Consider the following 20699-nt stretch of genomic DNA (forward strand, 5'->3'; position numbering starts at 1 on the left):
GGACCCTAGGATCATGACTTGAGCTAAAGGCAGATGCTTAACTGAGTGAACCACCTAGGCGCCCCAAAAGGTACTCATTTTTAAGGAATCAGTCACACACAGGAAGAATTCCATGTTTTGAGATGATGAGTTTGATCTGACATGCTTTCTGTTCAAGTATTGTGAAAAATTGACACGTGCAACGGTATTGCTTACTCAGTTTTAAAAAAAAGATTTGATTTAGAGAGCTTGAGAGCATGGTAGGGGAGGGGCCAGAGAGAGAGGGAGAGAATCCTCAAGCAGACTCCGCACTGAGCGCAGAACCTAATGCCATGGGGCATTATCAGATCATGACCTGAGCTTAAATCAAGAGTCAGATGATGGGGTGCCTGGTTGGCTTAGTGGGTTAAGCCTCTGCCTTTGGCTCAGGTCATGATCCCAGGGTCCTGGGATCGAGCACCATATCGGGCTTTCTGCTCAGTGGGGAGACTGTTTCCCCTTCTATCTCTGGCTGCCTCTTTGCCTACTTGTGATCTCTCTCTGTCAAATTAAATAAAATCTTAAAAAAAAAAAAGAGTCAGACACTTAACTGACTGAGCCACCCAGGTGCCCTGCTTACTCAGATTTTTAAAGTGAGAGGCATTTTGTGCCAAAACTGCTAGAACTCTTAACTGATATTTGCTTTTATGTGTATGTGTCTACCCCATTTCCCTGCCCTGTTTTTCCTCACCAGATTGAGAATGCCAGCGAGGTGCTCATCACTCCCTTGGAGAAGTTTCGGAAGGAGCAGATTGGGGCTGCCAAGGTGAGAATTATGCAAACCTTGCTCTTGGATTTTAGGGCAGCCTTGTTTTTGGATTTTATATAGTGGTTCATCAGTTACTTACAGGTGTCTAAGGTAAGACTGATTGGTCAACCCCAGAGCAGTCATTCTAGTATTTTGTTACCTAATCTTTTTTTGCTAGTTCATAAATTGTGCAAAGGTAGAAACCATGCCTCCTTGTGTTAGCAGATACCTCTGTGCTTGGACAAGGTGGAATTGTACTTACTGCAGAGTCCAGGGCTCAGAGCCTAGACCAGGGAGTTGCAAAATGGGCCCTGAGTGTCTCGTGACCCTGTTGTGAGCTCATTTTTGCTGAGTGAAAATGCGCCCGTTGTTGCCAGATCTTGAAATTTTTCAAGAGAAAGTGAAATGTCAGAGTTTTCTTTGAAATGTCCTGGTTTAAAAAAATATTGGCAAATAATTTAAAAGTACATATTCCACATAGTGCAGGTCAAAAAACAGGACTGCTTCAACTTCTATGTTCTGGTTTGTTACCACTGACCAGGAGGGACTGCAGCTGAAATGTGGCTGGCTTGCAGCTGAAATTTCTCTGAGAAGGGTGCAAAGGGAATCTTGTTCATTTTTGAAAGATGAATTCTCCAGGGTTCCCCTGTGCTGTGAGAAATCATAGGTAACCCTAGCTGGTTTGACTGGTAGTAGGGTGTTAGAGGCCACCTGCAGAGAAGGTGTTTGCACTGGGATCAGTGAAAGCAGGATTTACCAGATACTCTTCCTCTTTTTCTGGAACCATGAGTTCTTCAGCCACAGTCCTGTGCGCCACCTGCAGGGGGTTTTGGGCAACATCGCTCTGACGGTAATTTTACTCTTCTGTGAAATGGCCTTGAGAGGTAGATGCCAATAGGTGGGGAATAGGTAACTGCAATGTAATGAAGTGGGATCTGTCTCCCAACCCCACCTCCCCACCTAAGCACACGTGCTTCTGAAAATGAATGTGGTTAGGGTCTGAAAAAATGATGTGCTGTTCAGTGAACGTTCTTCAGAGGGATGGTTGACTGTAGTTTGAAGGATGGACCACAGCAAAGATTTTTCTTCCAGTTCTGTAGCACTTTCTACCAATTTTACACTTTACATTTATGAAGAAATTAAAGCTCATGGGTTTTTTTTTTTTTATCAGAGATTAAGGAATGTAAAATTAAAAGGGAGTCTTGTTCCATAAAAAGTTTGTCCAAGACTTTGAATTTGCCATGAGTATCCCTCCCCAAGTTCTCATATTTGCAGGCCCAGTAATCAGGCCTTCCCTTTAGTGGCCTTGGGACCTGTGCTTTCTACTCATGATAACATATGGCAGTGGCTCTGGGGATTCTGAAAAGCTTAGAGGCCGCAGTGGAGCAGACAGACCTCCTTATCAAGTCCTCTTTCCAAGAGTCTTTCCTGCCTCTGAGCATGGATGCTTCTCATTCTGCCCTCTTCCCTCCGTCCCTGGTTTTGGGCATTCCCACAGTTGCCACAGAGGTGAAGCAGGAGTCTGAGTGGCCTCGTTTTGGGTAATACCAGTGATTGTAATGACAGGAACAGTTACTCTTCTGGGCATGGGGTGGGGGTATGGCTGTAGAAGGTGAGAAGTAGAAGAATGAAAGAATTTGAATAAAATCATCACTCATCAAAACGTGTTGCCTCTCATACATACTCTGATCTTTCATTCCTCTTGAATAGTGTGATGATGTTGGAGATGATTTTCCTCCTCCTTCCTGTGTCATTTCCTTTTTTCTCTGTACTTGTTCCTCCCCTCCCTCTACATGCACACATTTATATCCTAGTATTGTATACATTTAAGAGAAAGCAAAGAAACAGACTCTTCACCAGACAGTCTAGGCAGCAGACTAAGGAATACCTAAGAGCCAGCCAGTGCTCTTGAGCAGCCAAGTAGAAGTTTCTGAACTCTGCCTGTGCTAAAATTACCCTTCCTCCCCCTCTGGTGTGGCTTCAGTTGCTATAACAACCTGTTGCTACTTGCAAGAAGCAGAAGTTAGTGTTGGGTGTGAAGGCTGCCAGGGAGGAGGACCTGTGGGCATTCTGGTGCTAGCATAGCTGCCCTGTGGTAGGGCACAGCCCTGGAGCTGGGCATAACTGTGACCCTGGGTTCAGAATTCTGAGTTTGGGGGAATTTGTTTTTCCTCCAGGCGAGGTGCATTTAGAGAGCTGGGCTCTCCGGTGAAAGGAGAAGTTTATGGTGAAGAAGGGGCCCTAACCTCATTTGTTGCATTGGCATGCCAGCTTGGGGAGTAGCTGAACTTCTCTGTACCTGTTTCCTGATCTGTAGGATGGGGACACTGATAATATTTACCTTGTAGAGTTCTTATGAAAAAGACATGAGTAAACGCACACACAGTGCTTAGAACAGTGCTTGTCATATAGGCTTTTTATGTTAGCTGTTAGATTCAGTACATACAGTTCATTCATTTAAAAAAGATAGGTGAGTGCCTGCTTTGTGCCTGGTACCACACTACACACTGGTTTATGGTGGAGAACAAGTGAAGATGTACTGTGCTCCTGGTGTGGCTGGGGAGAACGACATGAAACAAAAAGATGTAAATAAGCATAATTTCAAATTGTGGTACATGCTATGCAGGCTTCCCTCATGGGACCTTAGGCATGGGAAGGAAGTGGTGTTCTCAGTAAGGAGGAGGCATATTCAGATGATGGGCTGCTTGACCACTGTCACTCACCATGATAGCTGCCGTCATCACTACTGCCATCATCATCATCATTATTGAATTTTATTGTGCATTTTCTATGTGATAGACCCTCTGCTAAGAATGGTCTGTGGCTTATCTCATTTTATCCTAATGGGCCTGTGAGGAGGGAGGTGTTTTTATTCTTTGTTAAACACTCTGAGCTGCAAGAGGAAGGAACCTGACCAGTTACCTCCTGGAGTCCTCCTCGGTTTAATAGATGAGAGAACCCAGTTCTGAAGAGGGGCAGTGATTTGTTTAGAATCGATCCATGTAGAATTGGGAATCATTTCCAGAATCCTAATTCTGTCCTTCATCCATTTAGGCAGCCACAGTGGATTCCCTGGAAGGCAAGCACCATCTTATATCTGAGTAGAGAATTTAAACTCACTAAGACTACCCTCTCAACTTAAGACCATTATCTTAGCAGAGTTATCCTCAGAGGTCTTGTTGCTGTTTTCCAGGACAGAAACTGCTTCCCTTTCTCGTTAGCTCTGGCTGTCCTCTTGAACACGGAATGTGGCAGCTCAAGTTGCCAGAAAGTCACAGAATGCTGGTGACTCATGTTCACTGGCCTTTTCTCACCTCTGGCCGGCTTGGCTCTTGCAGCACAGGGTTCTCCTTGGGGCTTGCTGACAGGCTGCTGGAGTGGATCTGTGAGCATGAAGTGGAGTTGGGGCCATAGCGCAAAGTTGCTGATTTCTATGCAAGAAAGAGTTGTTTAAGTGTCTAGCCTGTATGTACCCTTCTTCAAATTTGAAGGAGTAATGTCTCCTCGGGCTTTTTCCTCACTCGCTTCTGCATGTTGTGTTGTTCTTGTGTATAAATAGTCTTCCAAGCAAAATTCAGGTTTGTAAAAATGGTTACATGTCAGCTAACAAGGGTCTGTGATGAGTCCTCCCACTTTGAAGGCTTAGAATCATGCTGTCAACCAGAAAAATGGAGTTCTCATGTGGCAGGAGATTGTCAGGGCTTCAGGCGAGAGCTTCTTGCTGATTCCTGTGCCACTTAGGCTTCCCAGTGTTAAGCTGGGAGCATTTGTACTTACTGCTCTAGTGTTCTAGAAGGGCCCCTCACATGATTAGCCACTCACACTCCCTTCCCCAGTGAGGCCTCTCTGGAGCACCCTATCTGTGGAATCTCTGACTGCACCTTATTTCCTTCATAGCACTTGTGGCTGCCGATAATTATTTGTTTCCTGGTCAATTGTGTCTGTCCTACTAGAACACCCCTACCATAAGGCTTGGGACCACTTTTGCCTTGACCATTGGCTACAGGAGCCTGACACAGAGTGGTTACTTGTTACATCTTTGTGAAATGAATGGAGATGTCTCTGAGCTTCCTTATCTGGCTGCAAAATTTTTTCTCCTCTATAGAGGCCTTGGAGTTGTAGAAAATTAGTTCCTGTGGGTTCCACCTAAGTTAAGAGTAAGACTGAGGGGCTCACTTAGTGAAATTGATCATGTTCATTAGGCCATTGTCCACCATCTTCCAGCCCTCTTGCTTGCCATCCCCACTAGAAAGTGGATGGAAAAAAGAGACCGCCTGTGAACATACATCTCAGGTGTGACTGAGAGTTGGGCTTTGGAGGCAGCCTCTCTAGCCTCAGATCCCAGCTCTGTCACTCTCTATGACTTTTTACAAGTTAACTTCCCTAGATCTAAATTTCCTTATTTGTAAAATGGGAGATAAATGTAGAATCTCAATGACTCAGTGATTTGGCAGGGATTATTAAGTGTATTATGATATTTATTATTTTTTATTTTGAAAGCTGTTAATGTAGGATAATAAAAATTTCCCAATGTGAGAAGAAAATCACCCATTATCCCATTTCCTTAACTTGATTATTCTCGTTTTGCCATCTAATCTTTGTCTGTAGGTAGCTACACTCTATGTAGGATGCACCAAGTTTGTATCATATTAATAATTTACATTACAAGCAACTTGCCATCTGACTACCTCGCCCTTCTATTTTTTTTTAAATTTTTATTTATTTATTTGACAGAGAGAGATCACAAGTAGGCAGAGAGGCAGGCAGAGAGAGAGAGGGGGAGGCAGACTCCCCGCGGAGCGGAGAGCCCGATGTAGGGCTCGATCCCAGGACCCTGGGATCATGACCTGAGCCGAAGGCAGAGGCTTAACCCACTGAGCCACCTAGGCACCTCTCGCCCTTCTATTTAAATTTATTAGGTGTCCAACTCTTTCATGATCTCAAACCTTTTCTATGGGCAGTGATGTTGCTTTAGCTTTTTTAATTTGTTTGTTAATGAGAATGATGCTTCTGTGAATTCATTTGTCTTCTTTTGAATCTTCATTCATTTTAAAGACCCACATGTGCTACTGTTGTGCCCAGGGATATTAGGTCTATATATTAAGTACTTTTTGACCATTGTTAAAGCTGGAACTACCCTTATTCTAGACTTGTCCCATTTAAGATTTCAGTTGGGTCTTTGTGCTCTGGAATTCGCTTCATAGGTAACTTTGCTCTGTTCTTTGCCCTTGAATATTCTTGAACTTAGAAATTAGAAATTCCTAGGGGCGCCTGGGTGGCTCAGTGGGTTAAGCCGCTGCCTTCGGCTCAGGTCATGATCTCGGAGTCCTGGGATCGAGCCCCGCATGGGGCTCTCTGCTCAGCAGGGAGCCTGCTTCCTCCTCTTTCTCTGCCTGCCCCTCTGCCTGCTTGTGATCTCTCTGTCAAATAAATAAATAAATAAATAAAATCTTTAAAAAAAAAAAGAAATTAGAAATTTCTTTTTTTTTTAATTTTTTATTTTATTTTATTTGTTTATTTATTTGACAGACAGAGATCACAAGTAGGCAGAGAAAGCAGGTAGAGAGAGAGGAGGAAGCAGGCTCCCTGCCGAGCAGAGAGCCCGATGCGGGGCTCGATCTCAGAACCCTGGGATCACGACCCGAGCCGAAAGCAGAGGCTTCAACCCGGCTTCAACCCACTGAGCCACCCAGGTGCCCCAGAAATTAGAAATTCCTTTTCACAACTGAGGTTCTCAGGACATGGAATCCTGGCTTTTCCACTATTAAATACTGGTATTTACCTTGTTTCTGGCATTGTGGTGGTTCCTTTATGATAGACACTCAAAACCATTGGTCTGCTGTTGGCAGGGGAGTGGCTTTATTTAATGCACATTAAATAGCTGGGTTGTCCGCTGTTCTGGGTCTGAGGGAACGATGAAGCTATGAAATTGAACAGGCAGAGGTCTTGACAAGATTGCTTTTATTCCTGCAACATTTTACTTTTTCTCTTTTCCTCTTTTTGCCAGGAAGCCAAAAAGAAGTATGACAAGGAGACAGAAAAGTATTGTGGCATCTTAGAAAAACACTTAAATTTGTCTTCCAAGAAGAAAGAATCACAGCTTCAGGAGGTAAGAAACTTCAGTAGTATCCTGAATAAGGTGTTCAAGTTCTGTGTGGTACAGGGGATGCGTGCTGGCTCACCTTTGCCAGAAAATCCTGAGGTTTGAAAAGACCTCACAAACCAGGAGCTTGACCTTGATCCCTCATCAGATGCCTGTTGCCTGTATTGCCCTTGTATCTTCCCGCCCACAGCACCCCTTTTCTGGCTGTCCAACCTACTAGTGGGATGGGGGCAGGTACTGCTGGTCAAGATCAAGCACCTCCTTATTGGGCAGCCCTAGTCACTAAAACGTGCTTCTTCCTTTCAAACTGAAATCTGGTTTCCTGTTTCTCTTACCCTTTACCTTAATTCTGCACTTCCTGTCTTACTTTTTGTCTTCCTACCTTATATCAGTAATTCGAGACATTAGCATCTGGAACACTTTGGTCATCCTTCTTTATTGTTACTACTATTGTTATTATTTTTTAAAGATTTTATTTATATATTTGAGAGAGGGAGAGAGCAGGAGGGGCGCGGACAGGGCAGAAGGAGAGGGAGAAGCAGAAGCAGGCTCCCTGCTGAGCAGGGATCCTGACCTGGGGCTCTAGCCCAGGACCAGGGATCATGACCTGAGCCCAAGGCAGAGCCTTAACCAACTGAGCCTTCGAGGTGCCCTGGTTGTTATTTTTTAAAAATTATTTCAACCAACCAAAAAAAAAATTTACTTCAACCAGTACTTGATATTAGTCTGTCTTTCTTGCTTTTCTTTTTTCTTTAAGCGGGTTATTTGTTATTCCTATGCTTTATGCTTTCCTAACCTTGTTTCTAAAAAAGGTAATTTATCTTATCTACCCTGAGCCTTTCTGGATTGACATGAAGAGTATGTTCACTTGGAAAGATAAGTTAGCTTTGCAGCTGTGGATCTCTGATCATTTTTGTTTAGTTCATGGAGATTTGCATAGTGAGGGTGTTTTTTTCTTGGGAGATAGAGCAGTTTCCTAGTGGAAGTCCGAAGTTGACAACATGAATGTTATTTTGCTTTTAACAATTTGCTTGACCTTTCTCAAGTATGTGCTAAAGAGAGGCTGTGACTTCCAAGCTAGCTCTCATTCTTATTTCAGTTTTTATTAAAATTCCAGTTAGTTAACATATAGTATAATATTAGTTTTGGGTGTACAGTCCAGTGATTCAGCAGTTCCATACCGCACCCGGTGCTCATCAGGACAAGTGCATTCCTTAATCCTCATCACACATTTACCCCATCTCCCCACCCACCTCCCCTCTGGTAACCTTCGGTGTGGTCTCTTTAATAAAGAGTCTGTTTCTTGTTTTCTCTCTCTCTTTCTCTCCTTTCCTCCCTTTTCCTTTGCTCATTTTTTTTTTCCTTCTTAAATACCACACAAGTGGAATCATATGATATTTGTTTTTCTCTGGCTGACTTATTTCACTTAGCATTATACTTTTTAGATCTAACCACATTGCAGCAAATGGCAATTTTTTTTTTTTTTGAAGTGCCTGAGTAATTCTCCTCTGTAATTCTAAACTGCATCTTTTTTACCCATTCATTAGTCGATGGACACTTGTCAAGCTAGCCCTTATTCTTGAATTTCCTTTTTTTTTTTTTGAGCAAATACCATGTAGTATTTCTGTCAGGTGAAAGTTACTCTGCAGATCCTGTGGCTGAAGGTTGAACGATGATGATTCCTCAGGGGATGGTGGAGTCAAGTCCCCTGCCAACCAGGTCCTCAGGGACATCTGGTTCTCAGAACTCTCTGCTTTGATATGGGAGTTTAAACCAGTTGTGTAAGTGACAAATGGGGCCCAATAGCGACTCTGGCAACAAGTGTTTGTGGTGGGCTTTGCAGACCAGTTCTTGGCCAAACAACCAAAAGCAACTGAGCACTTGGTTTGAACTGTGGGGAGTAGAAAACACTAACTTATCTTTGAAGATCTTGTGCCTGTCTAGGGAAAAAGCAGCAAACACATGGCAAGGTGATTCTTGAAGATAGCATAGCTACTCAGGTAAATCTTGTCAAATACACTTGAGAAGGCTAAAGAAAACCTATTTTCAGTGGATTGTATATTAAGTACTAAATTCACTGAATGGAATCCCAGCTGTACATGGGGTATGAGCCCTGGAAGATGCTCATATGTGGTCGTTCATGCTAAGTGTGTAAATCCATTCAGGATCTGTCCTGATGCCCTCACTTTCTAGTTATCTTTCTTTGGGTATCATTTGGCATTTAAGGTTTGGAAACTACATTTAAGGACAGTCTTTTTGGCTGCAACTCAGAATGACCAGAGCTGGCCAGCTCTGTAGTTTCTAAGCAGTTAACAGGAGTCAGGGTCTTTAAGAGTTGAGCAACAACATGATTGTTCCAGCACCTACTGGTGTTGAGAGGCCTGTAGTACAGTTAGTCTGTAGGCATGGTGTCCCCCAGAGTGAGGATGCTTCTCCGATCTGTTCCCTCTATTCCTGGATCCTGCTGATATGGTCTGGGATGAGTCTAACATACTCTTTTAAGGCCACACCAAGCCCTCTCCTGAGAGAGCACAGTGTCAGGACCACAGAACTGGGTGGCAAAGAGATATCTAACTTCAGGGTCTGCTATGCCATATAGTCACTGTGTGACCTAGGACAAGTGTTCATCTCTCTGAGCTTTTAGTTCCATTTTTTATAAAATACAAACTATCTATTCTGTGTACTTAATGCATGAGAAGGCAAATTATGGCTGCTAAACAAATAAAAAAGTACTAACCCCAAGACTGGCTTATTTTTCCCCATCCCTTTTCTGAAAGTGGATGGTACTCTCTTCCTCACTGACTTCATATGTTCAGGTTACTAAAATAGAATACCATAGACTAGGCAGCTTATAGAGACAGAAATTTAACTCTCACAGTTCTGGAGGTTAGGAAGGCCAATATTAAGGTGCTGGCAGATTTAGTGTCTAGTGAGAGCTTGCCTCCTGGTTCATAAATGGCTGTCTTCTTGCTGTGGCCCACGTGGTAGAAGGGCTAAGGGAGCTCTCCGGGGTCTCTTCTATAAGGCCACTCATCCCATTCATGAGGACTCCATCATCATGACTTGATTACCTCCCAAATGCCACACCTCTAAGTGCTATCACACTGGAGGTTAGGTTTCAGCATATGAGTGTTGTCAGGACACAAACATTAGTCCATAGCACTGACCTAGCCAGTTATATGTATTAGTGGGCATTTCTTCATTATGTTCTTTTGTTACAGTTCGTTGTGTGCTTGTCTTTGACCCAGTCATGCTTTCTAAGTACTTTGTAGGGCAAGGAGAAGGCTGCAGGTCTTTCAGAAACATCTGGGTCAGTTCTCAAGGATTGCTTTTTAGTTGTACCTTAGCTGAATTGAATTGATAAAAATACTATTACAAAAATGATATAATACTTCCACCACCACCAACAATAATAGCAGGAAATATTTACTGAATGCTTATTTTTGTACTGGGTACTGTGTTAGGCACTTCATTTGGAACCTTCTCAAATCCTTACCACCTTCTTGTGAGGTACAGATGTATTCCCTTGATTTTATATATGAGGAGATTAAGGCTCGAAGGTGTTAAATAGCTTGCTCATAGCTCTTTAGTGAGATTGTGCACACTGGATTCTGGAGCTCTTTTCTCATACCTCACTGTGCCCTTCTGCTTGTCTTTCTGTCTTGGGAGGGTGGGACATTGCTGGGCTGCCTGTAAGTCGTTGTTATTCAATGCATGTGTCATGAAAATAGAATTGGCCTGAAGGAGGGACCTTGATAAACTTCTGGTTGAACCTCCTGGAAATATATTTGAAGTAACTGGGTTCCTTGCAGAGGTCGATTTGTTCAAGGTCTTCCAGCTATTTAGTGATGATTTCTTCACATTTATTAAAAAATCAACTTAAGAACGTGACTAAACACCTAGTGCACTTTTAATGAAATCTCCTTTCTTTGATTATCCAGAATTCTTCCCTGATTGCAGGCCTCAGAACTGCATACCTTTAACATCTAGCCCATCCCCACATCCTGGTGGGTAAAATCATAGCTCAGTCATGTGGAATGACACTGCCATCTAGTGGATGATTCTTTTTTAAAAATCAGCATATTTTTCAAGAGCTATGAAGCTTCAAAGAAAAGATTAACTTAACAAAAGTACACTACACGCTTCTGTGAGTCTATTCAGGTGTTGAGCCAATTGTGGAGAGTGAAATGAATGATTAGCTTCCTGAACTTTTAGTCTAGGACAGTGCCTCTTTTCCAAGAAGCATAGAATGGTTGGTGCGTCTCAAACAAGCTGGGAGATTCACTGCTTCTCAGGTAACAAGTGGAGAAATGATTTTGAGTGGCCAGCCAGGTGGGCTGGCTCTTGACCTATGAGTCCATTGCAGGATGGGGGTCTAAAAGATATGTTGAATTCTGTGGCCCAGATGAGTAGGGACATTAGCAGGAGAAACATACCATTCCACTTGGATTTTTTCTTCCCTTTCCTTTGGAAATACATCAAGTTAGGCATTTCTTCTGAGAACTGGATCACTATTGGCCACATAGAGATCAATTCATTCATTCCTCAAATCTCTCTTGAATACTTATTAAGGGCCTGGCACTGTTCTGGAAGGTGGGATAGTAAAATGGAAAATGAGACTAAGTCTTTGCTCTCATTGACATTATATTGCCGTAGGCAAAATAGTAGAAGAGATGATCATAGAAAAGAATTTTATATAGTGATAAGGAAACAAATTGGGAGGTAGTTTACTCCAGGAAGTCTTTGTCTTATGTATAGTAACGTGGTCAATAAAGTCTTCTCTAAAGAGGCTAATATTTGAATGGAAACCAGAAGGATGAGAAGGACAACCAAGAGAAAAGCTAGGGCAGTGTTCTTTAAATTGTGTGTATGTTGGTTTGTCTGGCTGGTTCAGTTGCTAGAGTGTGTGATTCCTGATCTCAAGGTTGTGAGTTCGAGGCCCACTCTGGGTGTAGAGATTACTTAAACTGTTTTTAAAATCTGTGTGTGTCATAAAAATCTGGACTACTGGGTCATGAAATGCAGTAGAGGAGGCTAGAACAGAAGAAGCCTATAGAGGCATGTTTTTTTCAGGTCATAATGTAAAAGGTGTTTCTTACTGTGTCTTAAAGTTTAAAAAAAATTTGGTATTTATCAAGGAAAAGAGGTTTATCAGGAGAAGGAACACCCAAGTGCAAAGATTGATTGGCAGGAAAGCATTTGGAATGTTAACAGGGCAGGGAGTCTCTGTCGGAGGCTGGAGCATGGTGAGAATGCTTTGGAGGGAGGCTGGGAGGAGGGATAGGTGGGCAGGTCATAGGGTGTCTTGTAGACATGGTAGAAGCCAGATAAAGGCATTGAGGGGGTTGTGAGAAGCTCTGGCTCAAATTTGAAGAAAGCTCTTCTGGTTGCTGGGTGCAGACTGGATTGGGGTGGTGGGGAGAAAGCGAATAGGGAGACCAGTTAGGAGAGGAGTATAATCACCCAGAGACTCATGGCTGACTTAGGGGAGGAGCTGGGATCGAGGCCCATCTTCTCTGCAGTGCCTGGTGGTAGTGACAACTACTATGTACACAGCATCTTTTTCTATTCAAATTGCTCATATCCTTAAGCTCATTTTCTCTTGAAAATAGCTCGCCACCAGAAAAAGGGCAGATACTATCTCCAGCCTCCAGGTGTGGGAAGGAGACCTGAGAGGTTAAGGGACTTGAGCAGGTCTCTCTAGCTAGAGAATGCTAGAACTGCAAGTGCACGCCAGTTGTTTGCCATTAGCTCTCTGGCTGATGCAGGGCTCTGCTATTTGTCTCAGAGGAGTTTCCTCCATTGCTGCTTAACTGCAGGAGCCACTTTGTACATTTCCTGAATGACCCTTTCTTCCGTTGCAGTGTCAGTTGGCAAGCCTGAGCAGGGAGAATGTTGGAGGTGTGTGGGTGGTCCGGGGAAGTAGATGCATCCCTGGTGGAAGTGTGTTGGATTTGCACTACGAGGAAATTAAAGGCTGCAGGAACATATGGGGCTTAGCTGGCAGGAGCCCAGGTGGAAGGATGTCAGCCCAGAGGTCTGAACTGCCATACCTTGGGGGTGGGAGGGGGTGCGGTGGAGGGCAGCACTTCTGAAACTGTCTCTCCAAATAAAGATCTCTCAGTCCTCAGATGCCAACTTGCTCTGCTTGGAGGCTTAGAAAATGTCCCCAGGCTTAGCCTTTCGTTTTGCTTTTGTTCAGCACTTACTCAGTAGACTAACTTCTGTATATTAATACGTTGATCTGGGAGGAAGATGCTCACAGGAGAGTGGAATGGGCTATTTGTGCTCTCCCAGAGTTTGCAATCTTCTGTTTATTTACATGATTTTTAAAATTTTTTTTAATTTTTTAATAAACATATAATGTATTATTAGCCCCAGGGGTACAGGTCTGTGAATCACCAGGTTTACACATTTCACAGCACTCACCATATCACATACCCTCCCCAGTGTCCATAACCCCACCACCCTCTCCCTACCTACATGATTTTTTAATATCTCTTTTCTTCACTACACTGTGAGCTCCACAAAGGAAGTTTCTTTTTGTTCATGATGGTTGAATGAATGAATGATTTGTCAAGTCCTTTAGACAGAAAGATAGCTGTGCCATATTTGGTGTAATGGCAGCTAAGGTCTGTCCCAAGTTTCTTCTGCAGGGATCTTGACAGGGGAGCACAGAAAGACATGGTTCTTTGGGGGCTTTTCGTGTCTTTGTGAAGTATGTTGTAGAATGGTTTCTGATCCTTCCGTTTCTAAAGAGAACAGAGTTGTGTTTCCTACCAGCAGGGGATTCATTTCTATTAAAAAATACTGGCTGGCTCAGTTGGTTAAGCATCTGCCTTCAGCTCAGGTCAGAATCCTGGGACCCTGGGATGGAGCCCTGCGTCAGAGCCCTGCTGAGCAGGGAGCCTGCTTCTCCCTTTCACCTCCCCCACCCCCCACTTGCCCACTTGTGCTCTCTCTTGCAAATAAATTGTTAAATACACACACACACACACACACACATATGTATATTTTGTCATCAAAATGTGCATTCAGTGTAATTATCTGCTTTGAGAGATTGAGGTGACAGCGACACTGCAGAAAGTCTACGAGCTTTATTGTGATACTTGCAGTACTTCACAGCATAGCATCTTGCTATTACACACACACACACACACACACACACTCTCTCTCTCTCTCTCTCTCTCTCTCTCTCCCTCCCTCCCTCCCCCTTCCCCCCATTTTCTCCTCTGGCACCTATGTCCCACATCAGTGGTTTAATTATACTCATGTGTGGGCCTTTTCAGGTGTCCCCTCTCCCACATTTGCAAAGAGGGAGGACTGAGGCTAGGTTGGGGTAATGTAATGACTCTGCTGGGGTAAACTGACTGTGCTTTGACAACAAAGAAAGAATGGGAAACTCACGTGGAAATGGCCTTTTCTGAGGTCCCCTGCCCTCTCTAACAGCATATTTGGTTCATTCCTGATGGGATGTGGATATCCCTGCAGTTGTGTTTTTTTTTCTCCTTCAAGATTTGTTTTCCGTGGAACCCTGGTCTACCCCAGGGTGTGGGAGGCAGTACAGACTACTAGGTTAAAGATGGTTGAGGTGCAGGGCATCTGAGTGGCTCAGTCAGGGAAGACTCAACTCTTGGTTTCTGCCCAGGTCCTGATCTCATGATTGTGCTATTGAGTCCCACTGTGGAGTCTGCTTATAGTTTCTCTCTCACTCCCTCACCCCCCCCCCCCCCCCCACCGCCCCTGCCATGCACTTGCTCTCTTTCTTTTTCTCAAATAAATAAGTACTTCTTTAAAAAAAGGTGATGAAGGGTCTTGGAGGCGGATCCACAAGTACAGAAATCCTAATTCTGCCGTGTACCCACTGCTTCAGGTTCCCTAACGTCAGCAGGTTTCATTTTCTTTCTGTAAATTAGAGGTAATGAGAATGTCTTCTTCTTAGGAATGGAATGAGGATTAAATAACTATAGTTAATGAAGAGCGAGTAACATAAAATATGTCCACCTGTGGGCATGGTGCCTGACACAAAGTCAGGTGCCCGGGTGAGCATTGTCATTATTCTTATGTCTATTTCGTGCTCTTTGCATTGTTTTAAAAAATCGTCTCCAGAGATTTTTCTGGCCTGCTTGCTGAATACTCTCCTTGGGTAGTAACCAGTTTTTTTCTCTGAAATTCTTTCTTGTTTGTAGGCAGACAGCCAAGTGGACTTGGTCCGGCAGCATTTCTATGAAGTATCGCTGGAGTATGTCTTCAAGGTGCAGGAAGTCCAAGAGAGGAAGATGTTTGAGTTCGTGGAGCCTGTAAGTAGATGCTCAGGGTTTCGTGGTGTACCCACACTTTGATCCCCAGCCCTCATTTCACTGCTTAGATTACAAAATGCTCTGAGTTGCTGATGAAGAGGTTGACCAGCCCTGGGTCTGTGCCTCCTGCTAAGTCACAGTGCTCTGTTGATCTGGCTGACCCTGGATTGTCGCCAGAGGCCATTCCTGGGCAACCTGAGTGGTAGTGATGGTGCATTCAGGGGTAGTTGCTTCGACAAGCCCCCCTCCATTCTGCTAATTGGTGTCTAGGTGGAAAGAGGGCAAGGGCGATTTAAATCTTGCCCGACAGTAGTGATTACACCTAACTTTTCACCCTCCTACCCCTTTCTTTCTCCCTGAAATAATCCAGATATAGTAGTTGCCCAAGGAAAAAGAGGAATGTATATACTACTTTCCTCTTTTTGTCTGCTCAATTCAAAGCCCCTCTAAGCTCCTCCCATGCATTAAAATGTGCTATTACATAAAGTGATTTCTCCTTGTAGTTTGTTAAAACTGGGCAGCCAGGAGATTGTGCTTAGTGAACCATAATGGGATTGGGACTTGGTCACTGTGTCCCAGTGGGTATAAAAGAGTGTTATGTAGAAACAAGTCTGGCTTTAGTTGAGGCCACCTTAGCCTGGTCATGGCTAAGGGGTGCTGCCCTGCCCCACTGTGGCCCTCAAAATGCACATGACCAGGATATGCAGGTACCACCAAAAGAGCATGTGGGCCTCAATTTAAAACTCCTGCAGACCTGGGATTCATTCATTCTTTCTTTCTTTCTTTCTTTCTTTCTCTCTTTTTTTTTTTTTTAAATTTTATTTTTCATAAACATATAATATATTTTTATCCCCAGGGGTACAGGTCTGTGAATCGCCAGGTTTACACACTTCACAGCACTCACCATAGCACATACCCTCCCCAATGTCCATAACCCCAACCCCTCTCCCCCCATCAACCCTCAGTTTGTTTTGTGAGATTAAGAGTCACTTATGGTTTGTCTCCCTCCCAATCCCATCTTGTTTCATTTACTCTTCTCCTACCCCCTTAACCCCCCATGTTGCATCTCCTCTCCCTCATATCAGGGAGATCATATGATAGTTGTCTTTCTCCGATTGACTTATTTCGCTAAGCACGATACCCTCTAGTTCCATCCACGTCGTCGCAAATGGCAAGATTTCATTTCTTTTGATGGCTGCATAGTATTCCATTGTGTATATATACCACATCTTCTTTATCCATTTGTCTGTTGATGGACATCTAGGTTCTTTCCATAGTTTGGCTATTGTAGACATTGCTGCTATAAACATTCAGGTGCACGTGCCCCTTCGGATCACTACGTTTGTATCTTTAGGGTAAATACCCAGCAGTGCAATTGCTGGGTCATAGGGTAGTTCTATTTTCAACATTTTGAGGAACCTCCATGCTGTTTTCCAGAGCGGTTGCACCAGCTTGCTTTCCCACCAACAGTGTAGGGTTCCCCTTTCTCCGCATCCTCGCCAGCATCTGTCATTTCCTGACTTGTTAATTTTAGCCATTCTGACTGGTGTGAGGTGATATCTCATGGTGGTTTTGATTTGTATTTCCCTGATGCCGAGTGATATGGAGCACTTTTTCATGTGTCTGTTGGCCATCTGGATGTCTTCTTTGCAGAAATGTCTGTTCATGTCCTCTGCCCATTTCTTGATTGGATTATTTGTTCTTTGGGTGTTGAGTTTGCTAAGTTCTTTATAGATTTTGGACACTAGCCCTTTATCTGATATGTCATTTGCAAATAGCTTCTCCCATTCTGTCAGTTGTCTTTTGGTTTTGTTAACTGTTTCCTTTGCTGTGCAAAAGCTTTTGATCTTGATAAAATCCCAATAGTTCATTTTTGCCCTTGCTTCCCTTGCCTTTGGCGATGTTCCTAGGAAGGAACATGTTGCTGTGGCTGAGGTCGAAGAGGTTGCTGCCTGTGTTCTCCTCAAGGATTTTGATGGATTCCTTTCTCACATTGAGATCCTTCATCCATTTTGAGTCTATTTTCGTGTGTGGTGTAAGGAAATGATCCAATTTCATTTTTGTGCATGTGGCTGTCCAATTTTCCCAGCACCATTTATTGAAGAGGCTGTCTTTTTTCCAGTGGACATTCTTTCCTGCTTTGTCGAAGATGAGTTGACCATAGAGTTGAGGGTCTATTTCTGGGCTCTCTACTCTGTTCCATTGATCTATGTGTCTGTTTTTGTGCCAGTACCATGCTGTCTTGATGATGACAGCTTTGTAATAGAGCTTGAAGTCCAGAATTGTGATGCCACCAACTTTGGCTTTCTTTTTCAATATTCCTGTGGCTATTCGAGGTCTTTTCTGGTTCCATATAAATTTTAGGATTATTTGTTCCATTTCCTTGAAAAAAAAATGGATGGTACTTTGATAGGAATTGCATTGAATATGTAGATTGCTTTAGGTAGCATAGACATTTTCACAATATTTATTCTTCCAATCCAGGAGCATGGAACATTTTTCCATTTCTTTGTGTCTTCCTCAATTTCTTTCATGAGTACTTTATAGTTTTCTGTGTATAGATTCTTAGTCTCTTTGGTTAGGTTTATTCCTAGGTATCTTATAGTTTTGGGTGCAATTGTAAATGGGATGGACTCCTTAATTTCTCTTTCTTCTGTCTTGTTGTTGGTGTAGAGAAATGCAGCTGATTTCTGTGCATTGACACTTTACTGAATTCTTGTACAAGTTCTAGCAGTTTTGGAGTGGAGTCTTTTGGGTTTTCCACATATAGTATCATATCATCTGCAAAGAGTGATAGTTTGACTTCTTCTTTGCCGATTTGGATGCCTTTAATTTCCTTTTGTTGTCTGATTGCTGAGGCTAGGACTTCTAGTACTATGTTGAATAGCAGTGGTGATAACGGACATCCCTGCCGTGTTCCTGACCTTAGCAGAAAAGCTTTCAGTTTTTCTCCATTGAGAATGGTATTTGCGGTGGGTTTTTCATAGATGGTTTTGATAATATTGAGGTATGTGCCCTCTATCCCTACACTTTGAAGAGTTTTGATCAGGAAGGGATGCTGTACCTTGTCAAATGCTTTTTCAGCATCTATGGAGAGTATCATATGGTTCTTGTTCTTTCTTTTATTAATGTGTTGTATCACATTGATTGATTTGCGGATGTTGAACCAACCTTGCAGCCCTGGAATAAATCCCACTTGGTCATGGTGAATAATCCTTTTAATGTACTGTTGAATCCTATTGGCTAGCATTTTGGTGAGAATTTTTGCATCTGTGTTCATCAAGGATATTGGTCTGTAGTTCTCTTTTTTGATGGGATCCTTGTCTGGTTTTAGGATCAAGGTGATGCTGGCCTCATAAAATGAGTTTGGAAGTTTTCCTTCCATTTCTATTTTTTGGAACAGTTTCAGGAGAATAGGAATTAGTTCTTCTTTAAATGTTTGGTAGAATTCCCCCGGGAAGCCGTCTGGCCCCGGGCTTTTGTTTGTTTGGAGATTTTTGATGACTGTTTCAATCTCCTTACTGGTTATGGGTCTGTTCAGGCTTTCTATTTCTTCCTGGTTCAGTTGTGGTAGTTTATATGTCTCTAGGAATGCATCCATTACTTCCAGATTGTCAAATTTGTTGGTGTAGAGTTGCTCATAGTATGTTCTTATAATTGTCTGTATTTCTTTGGTGTTCGTTGCGATCTCTCCTCTTTCATTCATGATTTTATTTATTTGGGTCCTTTCTCTTTTCTTTTTGATAAGTCTGGCCAGGGGTTTATCAATCTTATTAATTCTTTCAAAGAACCAGCTCCTAGTTTTGTTGATTTGTTCTATTGTTCTTTTGGTTTCTATTTCATTGATTTCTGCTCTGATCTTTATGATTTCTCTTCTCCTGCTGGGTTTAGGGTTTCTTTCTTGTTCTTTCTCCAGCTCCTTTAGGTGTAGGGTTAGGTTGTGTACCTGACACCTTTCTTGTTTCTTGAGAAAGGCTTGTACCACTATATATTTTCCTCTCAGGACTGCCTTTGTTGTGTCCCACAGATTCTGAACCGCTGTGTTTTCATTATCATTTGTTTCCATGAATTTTTTCAATTCTTCTTTAATTTCCTGGTTGACCCATTCATTCTTTAGAAGGATGCTGTTTAGTCTCCATGTATTTGGGTTCTTTCCAAATTTCCTCTTGTGATTGAGTTCTAGCTTCAGAGCATTGTGGTCTGAAAATATGCAGGGAATGATCCCAATCTTTTGATACTGGTTGAGACCTGATTTAGGACCGAGAATGTGATCTATTCTGGAGAATGTTCCATGTGCACTAGAGAAGAATGTGTATTCTGTTGCTTTGGGATGAAAAGTTCTGAATATATCTGTGATGTCCATGTGGTCCAGTGTGTCATTTAAGGCCTTTATTTCCTTGTTGATCTTTTGCTTGGATGATCTGTCCATTTCAGTGAGGGGAGTGTTAAAGTCCCCTACTATTATTGTATTATTGTTGATGTGTTTCTTTGATTTTGTTATTAATTGGTTTATATAGTTGGCTGCTCCCACGTTAGGGGCATAGATATTTAAAATTGTTAGATCTTCTTGTTAGACAGTTCCTTTGAGTATGATATAGTGTCCTTCCTCATCTTTTATTATAGCCTTTGGCTTAAAATCTAATTGATCTGATATAAGGATTGCCACTCCTGCTTTCTTCTGATGTCCATTAGCATGATAAATTCTTTACACCCCCTCACTTTAAACCTGGAGGTGTCTTCGGGTTTAAGATGAGTTTCTTGTAGGCAACATATAGATGGGTTTTGTTTTTTTATCCATTCTGATACGCTGTGTCTTTTGATTGGGGCATTTAGTCCATTAACATTCAGGGTAACTATTGAGAGATATGAATTTAGTGCCATTGTATTGCCTGTAAGGTGACTGTTATTGTATATTGTCTCTGTTTCTTTCTGATCTACTACTTTTAGGGTCTCTCTTTGCTTAGAGGACCCCTTTTAATATTTCCTGTAGAGCTGGTTTGGTATTTGCAAATTCTTTCAGTTTTTGTTTGTCCTGGAAGCTTTTAATCTCTCCTCCTATTTTCAATGATAGCCTAGCTGGATATAGTGTTCTTGGCTGCATGTTTTTCTCGTTTAGTACTCTGAATATATCATGCCAGCTCTTTCTGGCCTGCCAGGTCTCTGTGGATAAGTCTGCTGCCAATCTAATATTTTTACCATTGTACATTACAGACTTCTTTTCCCAGGTTGCTTTCAGGATCTTTTCTTTGTCACTAAGGCTTGTCAATTTTACTATTAGGTGACGGGGTGTGGACCTATTCTTATTGATTTTGAGGGGGGTTCTCTGAACCTCCTGGATTTTGATGCTTGTTCCCTTTGCCATATTGGGGAAATTCTCTCCAATAATTCTCTCCAATATACCTTCTGCTCCCCTCTCTGTTTCCTCTTCTTCTGGAATCCCAATTATTCTAATGTTGTTTCGTCTTATGGTGTCACTTATCTCTCGAATTCTCCCCTCGTGGTCCAGTAGCTGTTTGTCCCTCTTTTGCTC

The 20699-nt window shown here is 42.6% G+C and overlaps 1 protein-coding gene across 8 annotated transcripts in view; it reads left to right on the forward strand.

Annotated features, from left to right (window-relative positions):
* Window positions 1–20699, forward strand: part of ARHGAP26 (Rho GTPase activating protein 26) — a 445619-nt gene that overhangs the window by 112081 nt on the left and 312839 nt on the right. For all 8 annotated transcript variants that reach the window (XR_007127482.1, XR_007127483.1, XR_007127484.1 and 5 more), the window contains exons 4-6: window positions 713–784; window positions 6774–6875; window positions 15059–15169. Coding sequence is in view for 5 of the 8 variants with exons in the window: in XM_047730366.1 (XP_047586322.1) it covers window positions 713–784; window positions 6774–6875; window positions 15059–15169 (285 nt within the window). In the remaining 3 variants the exon portion in view is untranslated. The remainder of the gene's footprint in view (window positions 1–712; window positions 785–6773; window positions 6876–15058; window positions 15170–20699) is intronic.

This window comes from Lutra lutra, chromosome 5 (genome assembly GCF_902655055.1).
Source record: "Lutra lutra chromosome 5, mLutLut1.2, whole genome shotgun sequence".
NCBI classification, from domain to species: domain Eukaryota; kingdom Metazoa; phylum Chordata; class Mammalia; order Carnivora; family Mustelidae; genus Lutra; species Lutra lutra.